Raw genomic sequence first — 18,094 nt, forward strand, 5'->3', positions numbered from 1 at the left:
TACGTACTGCTGCAGATGCAGACCAGCTGTTCTCTTATCACAGCGTTGTTTCAGCCTTCAAAATCTCTGGCAGATGTGACTGCCTCACATCACATCTTCAGGCCTTTCTGCATGTAAATTACAGCAGAAGCCGTAACCTTTTCAGGGGAAAGTAATTTCTGGTACAAGTAGAGGGTCTGGGAGTGGAGCGGCGGCTCAGCCCATTGCCCACTATGTGTCAGCTGATGCTCTGGGCAGGTTCCCATTCCTCCTGCCTGACTGCTGCAGAACAATGAGACAGTAGGCAGCTTTGTGCCCTGGGAAACCATTGCTCCACAGCAGACTCAATGCTTGGGTAGATTTGAACATCGTACCTTTCTGTGGGCTTTCCTTTTCCAACATGAGTTTAGAACAACATATTGCTAAAGCAGCTGACATGCTGCTTTATCATTTACTTTGTTTTGCTTGGGATTACTTCCATATTTAAGTAAACAGCACGACAGTCCAGTTCTGAACGACGAGACACGTGATCCAGATCCACACAGTGAATTGGCACAGAAGATACTGGAAGAATTTGGCCAGCAACAAGCCGTGAATAAATAAATAAATAAATAAATAAATAAATAAATAAATAAATAAATGGCAGAATGTGAAAACATTTTGCAAACAGCTTTAAGGAGACCTGAACAACATGGAGAGATGGGACAGCAAAAGGTGGAGAGGAGTGATGCAGAGTGGGAACACTGTGGGATGTGGAGTCGTAGAATGCTGACTTTCCTCCTTCCTCCTGCAAATTAACCACATCGTGTAGCAGGAATTGATCTGGGAGGAAAAAAACACAACTGAAATTGCATTCTAAGTTTGGTTTGTGTGATTTACTTTGAAAGCCCATCTCCAAAGTACTTTCTTCATTCCTCTCTCCAGCGCTACTGTTTACACTCAACCACAATTTCTTGCCAAAATAGAGTTTCAGTTAACAAAAGGCTCCCTTGATTCTCCCCAGTAATGAATTCCATCTAAAGAAATGGATTTGCCAGCAAAACAGAAAGAGCAGCATGGGTTTGTAGAACCATTGTACTTTTTGCAAGGCAGCCCCGTTAAATCACAGCCACTTTATAATGGAAACTATTCCACATGTTCTTCAGCAACCCTATGGAAGGAGAACTTTGTGGGTTGTTGTAATCTAATACTGCATTTCTGAGAAGCAGAGTAAGAGCTGGGCTCTAATTACAGTGCACATAGTATGTCCATACATGAATTCCCTTTTCTTAAAGCTCTGACACAGCACATTGTGTATTTTACATACATGCATTCAATTTGAATGCAGTTTTTCAAGTATGTGTTTTTGGGTAAGGCTCTCAGAAGAAACCTCACTCCTTCTGCCACAACTTATGGAGACATACCAATCACCTGGACACGTCTTTACAGCAAGTTTTCACAGCATCAGAATGTGTTGCACCTCAGTAACCCAGAAGAACAAAACAGCTCATGAAAGGAATGAGCATCGCCCTTCGGAGTGGAATTAAGCTTTAGCAGGATGTTAATTGTAACCTTGCAACCCTTTCCTTATCAGTCAGAGAAGCAGCACTTGGTGGATATGGCAGCGTGGTCTCGTGGTCCTCCTGGCCATCATGGTAGCTCCTTGGAATGCCAGCAGTGAACACAACAGCGGTGCTCAGCAAAGCTGTGCTGTTGTTCTGGAGGTGCCGGGCAGCACATGTAGCTGAGTGCATCCTGTCCAGCGTTCCCATGCTGAATCAGATGAGACCACCTGTGTGTTCCATGAGGTTCAACATTGTCATGGTAATACAGGCTGCCATCACAGCACAGGGAGCTGTGAAGAGGTTCATACTGACTTCACGTGCTGGCTTTCCTCACAGAATGTTGACGCATTTGGCAAGATTAGTATTTATCTGATACAAATACTAATTCCACGGAAAGAGCAGAAAGCTCTGTGGCAAACACTCCGGCTGAAAATGCTTGCCGCGTTCTGGTCACCAGGGTCAGTGTGTTTGAGGGCCATTTGGAAGCCGGGTGCCCACCCTTGGCTGCTCTTCGCAGTCTGCCCGGCAATGAGCAGCACCCAGCATCGTCACCAGGAGGCACCGCTTCCTTCTATGACCACTCCGTCCTCGTGTGACCTGCTGAACCGACTGCAGAAAATCTGCACAGCAGTGGTGAGATGTTATTAGGAACTGTTTAGGCAGATCTATTCATGAACTTACACAGAGGACTGAATATTGACCTGCAAGAAAGTGGTAGCTGCCTGTAGTTAGAGGGAACCTATTTAGGATGTCACTTTGTAACTCCTGGTGCATGTAGCACAGATGTTCCTGGGGTAAATATTTTGGTAGAAGTTTAGCAACTGTATCAAATACAACCATCAGTGATCTTTGTTCAGGCAGACAGACAGCAAGGAGGTTTGTGTGACATCCGTAAGGTACTTGTTTTACAATTCTTCACTGATTTGGATGGAGTAGCACAAGCGTAATGCAGACAGAAGTGCCTGCGAGATGGCTGAACCATCCATGTCTCATCCCCAGCACCAAAACTCAGCAGCTGTTTGCTCTGCAAAGACAGAAATGATGTCGTGGTGGAGCAGATGAGACACCAGCTGCAGCAACAGCCAGCAGCGTGCTGCACGTTCCACCCGCTGACCTCAACATAAATGGACTGTAAAGCTGAACAGAGCCAAGGTGCCAAGGGGCTTCAGGCCATACTGGGGCAAACCGAGGGCTGGGAGAGAAACTCCAACCTGGTGGGTTTTGCTGGTAGGAGGGATGGTGTTGGTAGATACTGACACTGAGAAAGACACTGGGAAAGGAGAAAGAGGCCACGGGCCCTGCAGTGCTGCCCTGAGATGGGTTTCCTCAAAGGTCCCAACTCTTAACTCTGTGCAAGAAACTTCCTTTGGATCAGAGGGCTCACATTTAACTCTGCGTAGTACGGAACTGCATAAAGACATCAACTCTTAGCAGTAATTAAGGCATCTTTTAAAATGCAACTGTAAGGTCTCACAGCTCTTGAGCCATGCAGTGATGCAGTGATGCCTTAACCTGCCCTAACAGCCTTTGGACAGAAGCACGCCGCCGATTAAGTTTACCGCTGTTACAAACAGCATTCAGCAAAACGCGAGGAGCTGAAGTATCTGCGGAGGAACGTCGCTCCTCGAGGCTGCGGGGAGTTTGTAGGGGTTTGTAGTGACACCGGCGGCCGCCGGGGGGGAAGCAAAGGAGAGCGTTAGTTTCCTGATGCCAAATCTCAGCGGTGCCGTTCCTAACTCGCGAAAGTGGCTGCGGCGGGGGAACGCTCCGGCCGAGCCGTGGGGCTTCGCTGGCTCGGAAGCTCCCAGCGCTTCGAGCTCGGAGCCTCGACCCCCCTCCGGCAGGAGGAGGAGGCAGCGGGCCGGGCTGGGCTGGGCTGGGCTGACCGCTGCCGGCCCGGCCCCGAGGCAGCGCCCGCCGGGGCTCCGCTCGCTCAGGTAGGGGCAGCAGGACAGGTGCCGACTCCGCTCCTCAGCACGGCTGGGCGGGGGGAGAGTGGGGGAGGGAAGACTGCGGCTGTGCAGAGAGGGGCTTTGAAATTAGTGACTGTTGTTTGGAGTAATTACTGGCACGAAAGGAGCTGACGTGTTCCTTCCCGAGGACAGATTGCTAGCAGATTTATAAGCGGCCGGACAGCCGTGGGGTATCGGCGGCCAAATGCGCGGTTCCGATTTTCTCTCCGTCGCGACGTTACGACTTTACCTGTAAGCAACGGCGCGGGTTGCGCATCTCTCTCAGACAAAGGACGCGCTTTATTTCAGCCATCCGAAACCCGAGGGCAGAACCGAGAGCTTCGACTGAGTCCGGCGGGCCGGTTGTTCTCTGAAGCTGCGAAGCTTCGTCACCGGGAGCGGCCCGGCACGGCCGGCGCTCCGAACGCCGGCTTTCCTTCCCGTGCAGGAACCCGTCCGCTCCCCCCGCCTTGACGGCCGCACCGCAGCGGATCCCGCACGATGGGCGCCCCGCGCCGCTGTTGGCTGCGACCGCTGCTCGCCGCCTGCCTGGCCACCCGCCTGGCCGCCCTGCCCGCCGTCTGCCCCCGTCTCTGCGCCTGCTACGGCCCCGCCGAGGTGCACTGCACCTTCCGCTACTTCACCGCCGTCCCGCCGCGCATCTCTCCGGACGTGGAGCGCATCAACCTGGGGTACGTTCGGTCAGGGCTGTACTTCTGAGCGGTTACCTTTCAGCGCTTTGCGAAGTAACATCTGAGCGTTCCCAGCTGTAGGGCTAGAAACTAACCCAGGCGGGGAATGAAACTTAGGTGAATGGTTTGCATTGTTCAGAGGAGGCTGTAATGAGACAACGAGAGGGAGAGAAGCTTGAGACCTCCAACACCGTGGGGACCTTAAAAAGTTTTGGATTAAAATAATTATTAATAATAATTAATAATTTAATTTGGAATTAAAGAATTCTTTTATGTTATCTGAATATCTTGCATCTGCAACACTGAGCTCTGAAGGGGTCTGAAGCAGATAGTTCATTCTGGGAAAAGACAGCTCAGAGCTCTAATGGGGCCAGAAGCACAACACAAGTGTTCAAATCTTCAAAGACCTCCGATGTGACTTCAGAATGTCACATAACACCGTTTTCTACACTGTTATCTATCCAGCTTATGGGAATTAGCATTTATCTCAATATTCCAGCATATGTATTTGAGCATAGGAAATGAAGGTCCAGAAGTGCACCTGAAAAGCAGATGGTGGCAGGAAGGCCAGCAGAGGACTGTGAGACCCTGCAGGGCTGCAGCTCTGCTGTGGTCGTGGGCAGCACAAGGAGGCCTCAGTGTGGGTCATCCTCACACTGCAAAGGAAGCCTTGTCCAGGTCTTCCCCATGACAGTACGATGTAAAAAGACAACATCGTATTGTAGCCCTCTGCCATCACATGCACACCTTGTTTTGGTACCCTGCAGCCCCAAGCTGGCATTCTTGTCTGCATGTTTCTGCAGTTATTTCCCATATCCACTTTGGATACAGCCTTCAGGAAGCCACCCTGGACAAGTTTACAAACTGTGCTAAGAAGAACATATGACATACACAAAACTTCATCTTAGCTGTCAGAAGCGCTGTCTCCCTTCACACATTTCAGAGAGTTTTCTTTTGGTTTTGGTTTGCTTGCTTTAAATAAGATGTGTGGCTGTCTGACTCAGCCAGGTCTGGGATGCTGTTTGTTCCAGGTACAACAGCTTGCTCACACTGTCTGACACGGACTTTGCTGGCCTGGAGAAACTGGAGTTACTGATGCTGCACAGCAATGAGATAAATGCAATCCCTGATAAGGTGTTCAGGGATTTATGTTCACTACAGGTAAGGAAGATGCGTCGGGGATAACCCAGCCTTAGCTTCCATTATGACCTTTAAGTAATCAACCAGACAGTAACACCAGTCTGTGGGAGCAGCCCAGGCACCATCAGCCTTTTGGTTTCCTGTTCCTAATCGTACTGCATCTGCAGTCTTTAATTAATTTGTCACAGTCAGTATAGCATCCACCTACTTAGTATCTGTATTTGCCATCTAGATACTCATACATGCAGAAGTAATTGAACAATTATTTATGACCAACCATTCCCAATCGATTCCATGACACGTTAACAGTTACTCTCCAGTTAAGTTTCAATTCAGAGCTGTTGTTAATTATTACAGAGGAGCAATACCATCATAGCTGTGATCATCTGTGACCATGAAAGGCCTGAGGTGCTCAGAAAATGCAGCGCTGACTCGACTGCTTTAGAGTATGAGAGGTGAGGAGGGAGAGACAGAAAGCAGCCAGCGGGTGAGCGTGCAGATCTTCAGGTTCCATTGACCCTTGTGAAAGCTCCTGCTGTGCCTGAGAGCTCAGCTGTTACCTCCTCACAACCAGAAATAATTCCTCCTATGCTTTTTTCCCATCCATTTGCCCTGCTGGTCTGTTTCAATACTTCACACAGTGGTCACCGATCAGAATGGCCTGGGAGACATAGCAATATAATGTTGCTTTTTCATCAACAGGTTTTAAAAATGAGCTACAACAAGGTCAGAGTACTTCAGCAAGATGCTTTCTATGGTCTGAAGAGCTTGGTCCGGTTGCACATGGACCACAATGAAATTGAATTTGTAAATCCCAATGTTTTCTATGGCCTCACATCACTGAGGTTGATCCACTTGGAAGGAAATCTGGTGAAGCAGCTCCATCCGGATACTTTTGTCACCTTGAGTTACCTCCAGATATTTAAAGCATCCTCCATAAAGCACTTACACCTGTCTGACAATGTGCTGACCTCGCTACCACAAGAAATGTTTTCCTACATGTCTGAGCTGGAGAGCATTTACCTTCATGGAAACCCGTGGTCCTGTGACTGCAATCTACAGTGGATTGCAGAATGGGCCAAACAGAGGCCAGGTGAGCTGAAAGCTTTGCTTGTTCTTTTTAATCACCTTACAGCATCATCTTCTTCCTGACACCACCATCCTTTATTTATTGACATACACTCCTCTCCTAGGGAAGACTGGAAATGCAATAGCATCTGGTGTATCTCTGATTGTTTTAATGCTCACACCATCTACATATAAGTCTTTCAGAGGTGTACTGGATGTGTTAGTATTTGTCCCACACCCTTAGAATATCACAGCAGATTAATAGATGTAAAACAGAAGCAGCTACATGAAACTCGTCGCTCTTGTACAGCCTGCCAGCAACCCATTTGTGAACAGCAGGCCATTACAGCACACCTGTGTGAAGATGACGTTTCCTTTTGCACTCAATTCTATTCTTATTTTTTCTCCTCTATTTAAAACATTACTCCCCAGCACCTGTTTTTGTTTTGTGTGTTTGTTTAACTCCTAAGAGTCCTGGTCCTAATACTGAAAACCGAATCACAAATGCTAATTGTGTTTTTCTTTCCTTCAGATGTCATTAAGTGCAAAAAAGACCGAAGTTCCGGTGCCCAGCAATGCCCACTTTGTGCCAGCCCCAGGAACTACAAAGGGAAGAACTTTGTGGGTATTCCTCCTGCAGCTCTAACCTGTGCTAAGCCAGTCATACATCACACCCTGAAACTCAAAAACCTCACGGTGCCAGAGGATGGAGATTCCAGCTCTGTATCTCCCAAGGACTTCCTAGCTCCCATAGGGTCCATGGTTTTGAACATGACTGACCAAGGAGGAAATCGAGGTAACTTGGTTTGCAGCATCCAGAAGCCAAAAGAAACGTCTCCGATCTCATTTGAGAAAGAGGACAACGTCACAGTACTCAGCACATCATTCTCATCATTTCTCATGTGTGACATCGCTTACGGACACATTCAGCAGCTGTGGAGCATACTGGCCCTGTACAGTAATTCTCCCCTCAAACTCAAAAGGAGTGCCCTTGTAACTGAAACACCATTCATCACCTACCAATATAAGCAAATCTACTCTGAAAAAGATGAGCTTTTTACCAGTGTGGAGGCTGAACTCAGAGCTGAGCCATCATGGCTAATGCAAAACAAAGTGGCACTGCAGCTTGACAGGACAGCAACTACACTTAGCACGCTGCACATCCAGTACTTTACTGATGCTCAGGTTATTTTGCCTGCTGTTGACCGAAAGAAAGTGGGAAATAACTGGACAATGATCTCCAGGGACAACAAAACACAAACAGAGCACACTGTTCTAGTTGGGGGGACTGTACAACTGGACTGCCAAGCAATCGGGGAGCCAGCTCCTGCAATAGAGTGGATATTGGCCGACGGGAGCAAAGTCAGAGCCCCTTATGTCAGTGAAGATGGCAGAATTATAGTAGTAAAGTCTGGGACATTCACGTTACGAACAGCTGATACATTTGACACTGGGCTCTATCACTGCATAGGGACAAATTATAATGATGCAGATATCCTCACGTTTAGAATCACCGTGGTTGATCCTTACGTGGAACACAGCAGTGTAAATGGGGACCAACTTTCCACAGCAGTTGGCAGCATTCTGGACCTTCCCTGTACTGCCACCGCAGTTCCAGATGCTGCCATTAGCTGGGTGTTACCTGAGCACATGGTCCTTCACCATTCCGTAGGAAACAAACACATTTTTGACAATGGTACCTTAAGAATACAGGGGGTAACAGAGCGAGACAGTGGCTACTTCAGATGTGTTGCAGCCAGCCAGTACGGCATTGATCTTTTGATTTTCCAAGTGCTGGTCAGAGAGGACAAAAGCACCCCACAGAAGGTGCCTGTAGCTGCAGGAGAGAGGGAAGAGAGTGATGGTTCTGGCGATGCAATGCTGCCCTCAGCTAGAGGAAAGCAGAACTCCTCAGCTGCCCTGCTGACCTGGACAGGTCAGGAGCCCACAGCCCCAGCACGCAGACAGCAGGGCACACACAGCACCCGTACAGGCAGTGGCCGCAGGAGGACGCCATTCCATCTGCACAGGGACAAAGCCAGCAGGAGGTTGAGGGGGCACCGAAGACACTTTGGCTCCTCAGCCAAGAGAGCCAACCCCCAGCGCTGGGCAGCCTTTCTGGAAAAAGCAAAGAGGAACCCACCTGGGATCGAAAAACAAGAAGCAGGAACAAACCCACCTGTTCAGGTCCGTGAGTTCTCAACGGTGCCTGTGGATGAGGAGGAAACATCTGGTGACTCCATCTCTCCAGAACAAGAGTTCATGATAGCAGTAACAGAGAGAACAGTAACAGAGAGGGCCACTGCGTCTCCCCTGGGGAGCACAGAGGGAAGCTCAACCCCCGCGGGGGCTGGGACCCCCCCACCCGCTCCCTTCCCACAGCCCAGCCTATCCACCAGCCCCACACCAGCAGATCTAAACACTATGGCCACAACCTCAGACTCATTGGAAAGACCCAATTTAAGCCAAACATCAGCAAATGGTGAGAAACAGTTGGTGGCAGCAGAGGGAGCAAGCAGAGCATCTGCACTCATCAGGGCTCAGCAAAGATCAGCATCTCCTGGAGAACATAACAGTGGGCATTTAAAGGCTGTATCTGTGACAACCATGGGGAGTGTTACAGACAGCAGCACACCTGCCACTTCCCAAAATGCAGTGGGTGAGATGCATGGTTTTACACAGCTCACTGATAAGATTTCCACCAAACCAGGTGGTCAGCCACCTGCAGCAACAGTCAGCGAGCCAAACCCTGACTTCAGTCACATTTACTTCCACAGTGCTCAGAAACCTGTAACTCCTGCACTACCACTGGGCCCAAACATCGTTACTCATCAGCACACTCGAATCATTTGGAATGTGCAGCAACAAGGGAGAAGGAGGAAAATTGCTGGTAGGAGAAAAATGGTCAGGCCAGGACGGCTCCTGAGTATGAGAGAGCACAGGCACAATTCAGGGAAACGGGGCTCTGCCAGAGAGAGAACAGCTACTGCTCCAGCTGTCCTGCTGAGTTCAACACACAGCCCTAACTTACCTGCCTTAAACAACTCACACAGCAGCATCAGCCCACTCAGCCCAGAAGCGCCTCTGTCCTCCCCCTCTACTACCAATATGCCCTCAGAGCACCCAGCAGGCACAGCTCAGAGCACAGCATTCCTCACGGAAGAGAACAGTGCATCCACTGCAAGGCAAGGAGCCGCTTCCACAGCAGTGCCTGTCGTTACTCAAAGCACTGGAGATGCTGCCCAGCAGGAAGCAGAGAGCAGAGCTCCACATCACAGCAGCACTTACAGAGCACAGCCTGATAGCAGCAGACTGCCAACAACTGCAACCCACACAGCTCACCCTGCAGAAATCACACACTTGATGAGCACGAGGACTGCTTCTTCTCCCCAGTCTGTCTTCTCCAGATCTTCATCCAAAGACACCCTGGGAGGGACAATTACAAGAGCATTTCTCTTTGGAAATGACACACAAAAGGAGGTGCTGAGGACAGATGCATTTCAACCAACAGAGGTATCAGCTTCATTTCCTAAAATTACAGCAGCAGCATCAAGGCCCCACGTCTCTCCTTTGCCATTCACACCCATCTCAGTGGGTGTCGATCACAGCACTGGATTCCCATCTTTGGGCAAACCCCCTGACAGCAGCAATATGTCAGAGAAGCCCCCTGCCTGCAGTCCTGCAGTGAGCACAGCTGGAGGAATGGGCAGAGAGAGTCTGAAGCCAACAACTACAGCTTCTACAGCTCGTCAAAGCAATGCCAAAATGACCACAAGTAAAGTGTTCAGAACAGGAAGAAGGAGAGGCCAGAGGAGGAGGCGGCCCCCTAAAACAGCTCCTTCACAAAGCCCAGCCATGGGCATCCGCACTACAGCAGACACAGCCTCAGCAACCACGGCTGCAGTCAGCCTGCCAGCTGAGCCCACAAGGCACACACCTGCAGCAGCGGTGTCCGACAGCCCACCTGCAGGCTGGGTCACAGCTCTATGGGCTCTCGTCCCACCTGGCACAGCACAGCACAGACCCATGGCAACCCCACAGACAGAAGCGGCCCCCAGCATGGGGGTGAGCACCCCCCTTGTGTCACTGCTGCCCCACAGCCCTCCACCACAAACACCCACTACAATGAACCCAACCCCACCGCCGCCCTCAGAGCCTCTCGGTGCCACACATGAGCATCCTGTTGCAGTCAGTGCTGCAGCACACTCAGAACCCACTCAGCAACTCAAAGCCTTCACCCCGGCAGCTGAGCAGCCACACCTGGGGACAGATGAGGAGGCAATGCAGGGTGGCCCCATGGCACAGCCCACAGCCCCAGGCAGCACCAAGCTGAGCAGCAGAGCTCTGGGCACCGCAGCTCCCCGAGCCCAGCGTCCCACCCCAGCACTGCCCATGGGGGGAATCGGTGGTGGGCTGCCATCTGTGGAATGGGGAGGCAAAACATTAAAAGCCAACACACCGACCATGCTGACACTGCGGCAGGTGGCCTCTCCACATGCACACCTGTGGGGCAGCAGCTGGTCCGACCAGAAACAGCGTCATGAAAGCACCACAAGCATCCCTCCATCCTTGTTCTCTTTAAGCAGAAACTATTTCACAAAGCCCAGAATAATCGGAGGAAAATTAGCTGCCTTTACCGTGCTGGCCAACTCAGATGCTTTCATTCCGTGTGAAGCTACAGGCAACCCCCAGCCAACAATAGAGTGGACCAAGATCTCCCCAGGTAAGCTCGGCAGCAGCTCTGGCCCGATGGTCTGGCAGGTGGCTGGCATGCTGCAGTCAGTAGCGCTTACGTAGGAGTACTGTGAAGGACCAGTTGTGCAATCTAAGAAACAGTGAGAAAAATGACATTCCAGCATGTCTGGTGGAGTGTCTTAATATCGACTACAAATCAGTTGCTAAGGGAAATTTTAAATATGTGCATATGTAAACATTAACTGTGCTTATTGTGAGAAGATTAAAGCTCTTCTCGCATGTCACCTGCTGCTTCAGAACAATCTGACAAACTAACATCTGTCATAACGAACCATGAAATCAAGTTACTGCAATGGTAAAACATTGATGAATTTGCAACGCTCACACACAGCTGAGCCAAAGTACTTCTGGCTGCACAAAGCCTTACCTGCTGTACCCAAGCCTTGTCTCTACTGAGGAACCGGGTTTTGATTTTCTTTTGAAGCTCTTCCACTGCATATGCAAGATTTATTATTTCTCCCTTTCTTACCCCCACTCTCTTGGGTATTTGGGCAGAGTAGACCAGGATAAGAAAAGCGTATACGGGGTCACAGCAAAACAAGGCAGGATGGAGAGGTCTGACACCACGCTGTTGTCCCTCCCTCCTGCAGAGACCGATGTCCCAGCGAGTGGCAGCAGGTGGATGGTGCTGCCCAACGGCACGCTTGCCATTGCACAGGCAGCCCTGCAGGATGGCGGGCAGTACCGTTGCACTGCCACCAACACTTTGGGCACGGCACAACTCCTGGCCACGCTGGCCGTGGTTGCCTACCCACCCCGCATCACAGGCGGTACACGGCTCCTCACTGCCCATGCCGGGGTGCCCGTAACCATGAGGTGTCCGGCCGAGGGCAGACCTCCTCCCTCCATCTCATGGGTTCTGGCCAATGAAACGTACATCTCCAGCTCTTCCCAGGGAAACCAGAAAGTTCTCGTGTGGCCAGATGGCACCTTAATGATCAAGGATGTCACGGTTTACGACAGAGGCCTCTACACGTGCACGGCCACAAACCCAGCAGGCATCGACACGCTGACTGTCAAGTTGCAGGTCATCGCAGCACCTCCCATCATCCTGGAGGAAAAGAGACAGCAGATCACAGCTACGGCGGGGCAAGACCTGAACCTCCCTTGCACTGCAGAAGGGAACCCTCAGCCCCACATCCACTGGGTCCTCGCTGAAGGGACGGTAGTGAAGCCCCTGCAGTTTGTGAACACCAGGGTGCTGATGCTCCCCAATGGCACCCTGCGGCTCAGCAGCATCACGCCCACCGACAGCGGCAACTACGAGTGCATCGCCACGAGCTCGACAGGCTCAGAGCGCCGTGTGGTGATCCTCTCCGTGCCACACCAGGACACACTGCCAAGGATAGCTGCTGCCTCCCAGGGCACCACTCAGCTCAGTTTTGGGGATAAACTGCTGCTGAACTGCACGGCCACAGGACAGCCCCAGCCCAGGATAATCTGGAGGCTGCCATCCAAGGCAGTCGTAGACCAATGGCACAGGTAGGAGCCTGTTTTCTTCCCCAGCTCTTGGAAAATTCACATGCTTGTATCTCCAGTGCTGGTGTGAGGGAGTGAAACATCACTGGAACAATCCATTATGAGCTAAATTCACTTCTGAACACACCTCTGTAGTACTAACAGCAGCAATCTCCTGGCTGAAATCATGACAGAGTAAAAGGCAGCACATTCTGGCACCAGTGATGTTCTCAGCTCCTGCTGCCTGCAGGCCTGAGCTGAACACAGGGACAACGAAGCATCATTAGCAATGATGTAAAGAAATACCGTGCAAATCAGCTCCTGCTCATTGTAGGCATTTAGAGACAACCAATGACCCAGCCCCATTATGTGTTTCTTTCATCCACTGCAGGCACCCAGATTTGATTTACCACCATTTACATCCCAGCATTGTGGGAAAAGAGCCTTGGCATTTTCAGTAAAGGAAAGAAGTCTAGGAAAACAGAAGGGCTGAAACATGAACACAGTGCCTTTAAATTTTTTGCTTAAAGTAGTCAGGTATCTAATACAGAATATATATCATGAGGAATTTTTAATTTATGAAATAGAACTTTAAACTGGGAGATCAAGGAGGAAAACTCACTCCATAATTAATAAGTTAATACTGTAAGCTACTTCCAGCACTCGGTATTCACCTTCAGCATTTTGTCCCATAATTCTTCTCCTCTTTCTCCCCCCACAACAGAATGGGAAGTCGAATCCATGTGTACCCCAATGGATCCCTGGTGATCGAGGCAGTTACTGAAAAGGATGCGGGGGACTATTTGTGCGTCGCAAGAAACAAAATTGGAGATGATCTGATACTGATGAAAGTCAGCATCACAATGAAACCAGCCAAGATTGACCATAAACAGTATTTCAAGAAACTGGTGCCCTATGGAAAAGATTTCCAGGTGGACTGCAAGGCCTCTGGATCACCTGCACCAGAAATATCCTGGAGTCTGCCGGACGGGACGGTGATCAACAACGTGATGCAGGCAGATGACAGCGGACACAGGTCTCGCAGATACGTCCTCTTTGACAACGGAACGCTGTATCTCAACAGAGCTGGAGCAACAGAGGAGGGAGATTACACCTGCTACGCTCAGAACACTCTGGGGAGAGACGAAATGAAAGTACACATCACAGTCGTCACAGCAGCCCCTCAGATAAAGCACAGTTACAAGACGTACATTAAAGTGAAAGCCGGGGATACAGCGCTGCTGGACTGTGAAGCTTCTGGGGAACCTAAGCCAAAAATATTCTGGTTGCTGCCTTCCAGTGACATGATCTCCTCTTCCACAGACAGGCACCTCCTGCATGCTAACGGCTCACTGTCAGTCCGCCAAGCCAAACTGCTGGATGCTGGGGAGTACATGTGTGTTGCTCGGAATGCTGGAGGGGATGATACGAAGTTGTATAAACTGCATGTTGACGCTAAGCCACCTATCATAAATGGTTTATACACAAACAAAACAATCATTAAAGTGACGGCAGTGAGGCACTCGAAGAAACAAATTGACTGCAGGGCAGAAGGGACACCTCCCCCCCAGATCATGTGGATCATGCCCAATAACATTTTCCTGACAGCCCCGTACTACGGCAGCAGGATTGTCATACACAGAAATGGAACACTCGAAATCCGGAACTTAAGGCCTTCCGACACTGCAGATTTTATCTGCGTGGCACGGAACGACTGGGGAGAGAGTGTGCTGGTGGTGCAGCTGGAGGTACTGGAAATGCTAAGGAGACCCATGTTTAAAAATCCATTCAATGAAAAAATAATAGCAAAACCTGGAAAAACAACCACACTGAACTGCTCTGTGGATGGAAATCCTCCACCTGAAGTAAGCTGGATGCTGCCCAATGGCACGTGGCTTTCCAAGGGGGCCAGGATGTCCGAGTTCCTCCTGGGAAGCAATGGAACCCTCACCATCCTCAGTCTCAGTAGGGACAAAGCAGGGAAGTATCGCTGTGCAGCCAAGAACCAAGTTGGCTATATTGAAAAGCTGATTGTCCTAGAAGTTGCTCAGAAGCCCACCATCCTCATTCACCCCAAGGGGCCAATGAGGGGCATCAGTGGGGAATCGTTATCGCTTCACTGCCTGTCCGATGGCAGCCCCAAACCCAGCACAGCGTGGACTCTCCCAGGTGGCCAGGTGCTGGACCGACCTCAGATCAACAGCAGACACATTCTGCTGGAAAATGGCACACTGGTTATACGAGCAGCTACCATTCATGACAGAGGGCATTACGTGTGTAAGGCCCATAATCCCGCTGGAGATTTGTCTATAACCATTCCTGTCACCATCGTAGCCTATCCTCCAAGGATTACAAACAGACCCCCGCAGACCATACATACGATGCCTGGTGCAGCAGTTCAGCTCAGCTGCACAGCACTGGGAATACCAAAGCCAGAAATTACATGGGAATTACCTGACCACTCCACACTTTCTACAGGTAACCACGACCGAGCACCTGGCAGTGAACTGCTGCAGCCCCAGGGGACTCTGCTCATCCAGAACCCCCAGCCATCAGACTCTGGAACATACAAGTGCACAGCAAAGAACCATCTTGGCAGTGATTTCACAGTCACATACATTCATGTCATTTGAAATAAGAAATACAGAATGAAAGATTGGTAGCAAAGCCTACAGCTGGACTGAATTTATTCTTGGAATAAGTTTAAGCAAAGGCAGCCAAAGACACAGAAGAAGTGCCTAAATACATTTACAGGATTCAGACTGCAACGATCACACAAAAAAGAGAAAGGACTTGGGGAAAATTAGATCTATTATTACTATCCAGCATTGATTCAGTGATCAAAGGGACCTACATAAAACTGAACTTGAGGCACTTTTGCCCTGTCAGCAAACTTGGAATATGAAATGAAATTACTTTCTAGAAATATGCCTAGAGAAGTTCCATACAGGACTGATGTTTTCATATTAGATTAATAATGTTCACCTTGTGCGACTATCAGAAGCACGGCTCAGAAGGCAAGAGTGTCCAAGGACCAAAGAGCAGATTTTGTTGCGATGCAGATTACCTTCTTCACATCCTAGACTGTTTGGTGCATTTTTTAAATAAGCATTCCCTGTGAAGCCAGCAGGACAGGCCGCCCCGCAGGCTTTTGTGCAGAGCACTGGGAGGATGCATTCAGGAGAATCGGGCTTTAGTCCCTGTTGGCATCATTTTCTAGTTGTCACAAAATTACTTCTATAGATTTCTCGCTTAGAAAACAATTACATCAGGCTGCATGTCAACTGAGAATTTTCCTTTCTCGGTGCACTGGTAGGTCTAAGGAGAGACCTTCTGCCTTCAGAACAGATGGGAATGGCTACACACGCATTTCACACAACCGAGTGGTGAACTGGACTGGTCAAATAACTATCAATCAGTAACGACAGCTCTGAGTGTCACACTCACATTCTTCCTAAGAGCATTAACACCAGGACAGAAGGGCCAGGAGAGCCTTTCCCCCTAAACTTATCAACTGGGGACACGCGTATGCCATGGAGGGGGACCACAGTGCCCTGCAGCAGCTGTAGAACAAAGCAGGGACTGCTGTTGGTGAGAGCACTCCCTTACTGTTACAGGAAGCCTGACAGACATGTGGAGAGCGCAGGGTCACCACCTCCATCTCACCAAGTCCAGCTCTTCACATCTTTTAAAATAACAACAAAGTTCAAGTATCTTCTCTGGGATAAAACATCCATCTCTCATAAGAATGCTCTGCAATGAACTCAGTGCTACACAGCATCCAAACCTCCTGTGGTAACACCCCTCAGCTGATTAACACACAAAGTTCTCATGAGTGAGAAAGTGCACAAGTGCCAAGAGCTACATGCAGATTCTGTCATCATTTAACCACGTTATGTTTGAGCTGGGGATTTATTTCACTTATTTGTTCATTTAAGACTTTATACTCAGCTGGGGCAGCCTTTGTTGGTGTGGCCATTTCTGAACATTAGCTGCACGTGGTTTGCTTCCTTCAGCAGATGGATGGAGTGGCCACACAGGCTGGGTTACACCAATCTCACCCGTCAGCATCTGTGACAGCTTTAACTACTATGAGGAATGGTACGCTCCCACCAGGGATAAGTAAATCTCTGTGAAAAAAGAACAAACAAACTGAAATAACTTTTTTGCAAGTCAGACTTCTCTGATTATTTTAAAAGACAACCAGAATCTACAGAACGTTAACTGTTTTATGGGATTAAATCTTACAGATGGGGTAACATGAGGCAAATGTAACAGTTTACAGCTCGAACAACTCCTGCTGCTGTACACAATATAGAAGTTACAATTAACACAAAGTTTTTCACTTCCTGGCCAACCCAGAAACAGGAAGGAGAACATCGTGGTATTACTTACAGAGCTTCCGCGCTGCTCTCATTTCTGCAGTTAATCTTCATTCACACAGAACCAACATCACAACACCAAAGCTCGTCCAGAAATGAAGCATCCAGCCTGGAATTTTGAACAGCTAACATTCAAAACCAGTAAAAGACACACAGATAACAGCAGCCCCTGCAGGGCCACCGCAGTGTGCGTGGACAGCAGCTCCCAAAGTGGCAGAAAGGACTTTTTCACCCCCTGCTTGTGAAACCCAGTGTGGGATTTCCTCACTGAACACCAAGAGCCAAACGGAGCACCTTCCTGCTGGCCACACGGCACCTGCCCTCCGAGGGATCACCAGCAGGAGGGACGTTCAAAAGACCACACATGAGGAAATGCAGCTACTTTCAGTCGGTTTATTAACATTACATTGTGGCTTTCAATATAAACGTTAAGAAGTTCTAATACAAGCGATAAACCCACTTCAGCACCTTCTTACCACAATGAGAGCGAGAGAGTTGGTACTCTAAACGACTTTATAAAGTGCGAGTGAAAATTACAGTCAAATAAACACAATTCAAATCAATGCTCGTTCTACCATCAAACAGAGAGGTGAGCATCTTGATGATCAAATCAGCTGTTATGCCCAGGCCAGGAGTGCCCTGGGTTCAGCGGTTTGGTCCAGCGCGGTTCTTTAAAAAAATAATAATAATAATAATAACAAAGGAATGTTTCCCACGAATAAATAAACAAACCCAGCGTTCTTTGTTCGCTTTGAAAAGAACGGGACCTAAAAAGCACCAGATTCGTAAAATCTGCGATAACTTTCTTCAGATAGGTCCACAAGTCCTTACATTTAAATCTAACTAAAAGCAAAGGAACTCAGTCCCCCTCCCCCCCCAAAAACCACCTCGTTACATACTCACATCAACTGCAGCACAAAAAGTAATTACTGAAATAATCAGAGAAGGAAACGAAGGTTTGCTTTCTAGCAGTAAGTAGTGCATTGGATTTTGAATGTTCTGTTCTTCAGTGCAAACGGAACGCGCTGCCTCCTTCCCACCTCTCGAGTCAGAAGTGCGAAGGATGCCCATACTGGTTCACTGCCTGCGGTTGGTTGCCTGGTGACAAAGCAAAGGGAAGGTGC

At 49.2% G+C, this 18,094-nt stretch overlaps 2 protein-coding genes across 10 annotated transcripts in view; one reads left to right on the forward strand and one right to left on the reverse strand.

Moving 5' to 3' along the window:
• Positions 1–3,285: 3,285 nt before the first annotated feature.
• On the forward strand, positions 3,286–15,239 carry IGSF10 (immunoglobulin superfamily member 10). 2 transcript variants are annotated; one of them, XM_072344009.1, is made up of 7 exons: positions 3,286–3,460; positions 3,785–4,167; positions 5,199–5,328; positions 6,010–6,400; positions 6,908–11,098; positions 11,721–12,612; positions 13,313–15,239. In XM_072344009.1, exons 2-7 carry the CDS (start codon positions 3,977–3,979, stop codon positions 15,219–15,221), a joined length of 7,704 nt encoding a protein of 2,567 aa, XP_072200110.1. In that variant the 5' UTR covers positions 3,286–3,460; positions 3,785–3,976; the 3' UTR covers positions 15,222–15,239. The 2 variants fall into 2 exon arrangements, with proteins under 2 accessions (XP_072200110.1, XP_072200111.1); XM_072344010.1 differs by lacking the exon at positions 3,286–3,460 and having other exon boundaries at positions 3,675–4,167.
• Positions 15,240–15,251: 12 nt separating this feature from the next.
• The window catches only part of MED12L (mediator complex subunit 12L), a 98,874-nt gene continuing 96,031 nt past the window's right edge, over positions 15,252–18,094 (reverse strand). For 6 of the 8 annotated variants that reach the window (XM_072344017.1, XM_072344015.1, XM_072344012.1 and 3 more), the window contains one exon: positions 17,350–18,068. In XM_072344017.1, coding sequence (XP_072200118.1) covers positions 18,019–18,068 — 50 coding nt within the window. In that variant the 3' untranslated portion in view covers positions 17,350–18,018. Of the gene's footprint in view, positions 16,719–16,826; positions 17,080–17,349; positions 18,069–18,094 lie in introns of those variants that run through there. The other 2 variants (XR_011904622.1, XR_011904621.1) reach the window with 2 other exon arrangements.

Source organism: Excalfactoria chinensis, chromosome 9 (genome assembly GCF_039878825.1).
Source record: "Excalfactoria chinensis isolate bCotChi1 chromosome 9, bCotChi1.hap2, whole genome shotgun sequence".
Classification (NCBI taxonomy): Eukaryota; Metazoa; Chordata; class Aves; order Galliformes; family Phasianidae; genus Excalfactoria; species Excalfactoria chinensis.

Bases quoted from the DNA above. Each gene is read 5' to 3' on its own strand.
- IGSF10 (XM_072344009.1), top strand. From the start codon at position 3,977: ATGGGCGCCCCGCGCCGCTGTTGGCTGCGACCGCTGCTCGCCGCCTGC. The intron at 4,168-5,198 runs GTACGTTCGGTC...TGTTTGTTCCAG, and splicing joins GTGGAGCGCATCAACCTGGG to GTACAACAGCTTGCTCACAC. The intron at 5,329-6,009 runs GTAAGGAAGATG...TTTCATCAACAG, and splicing joins GGGATTTATGTTCACTACAG to GTTTTAAAAATGAGCTACAA.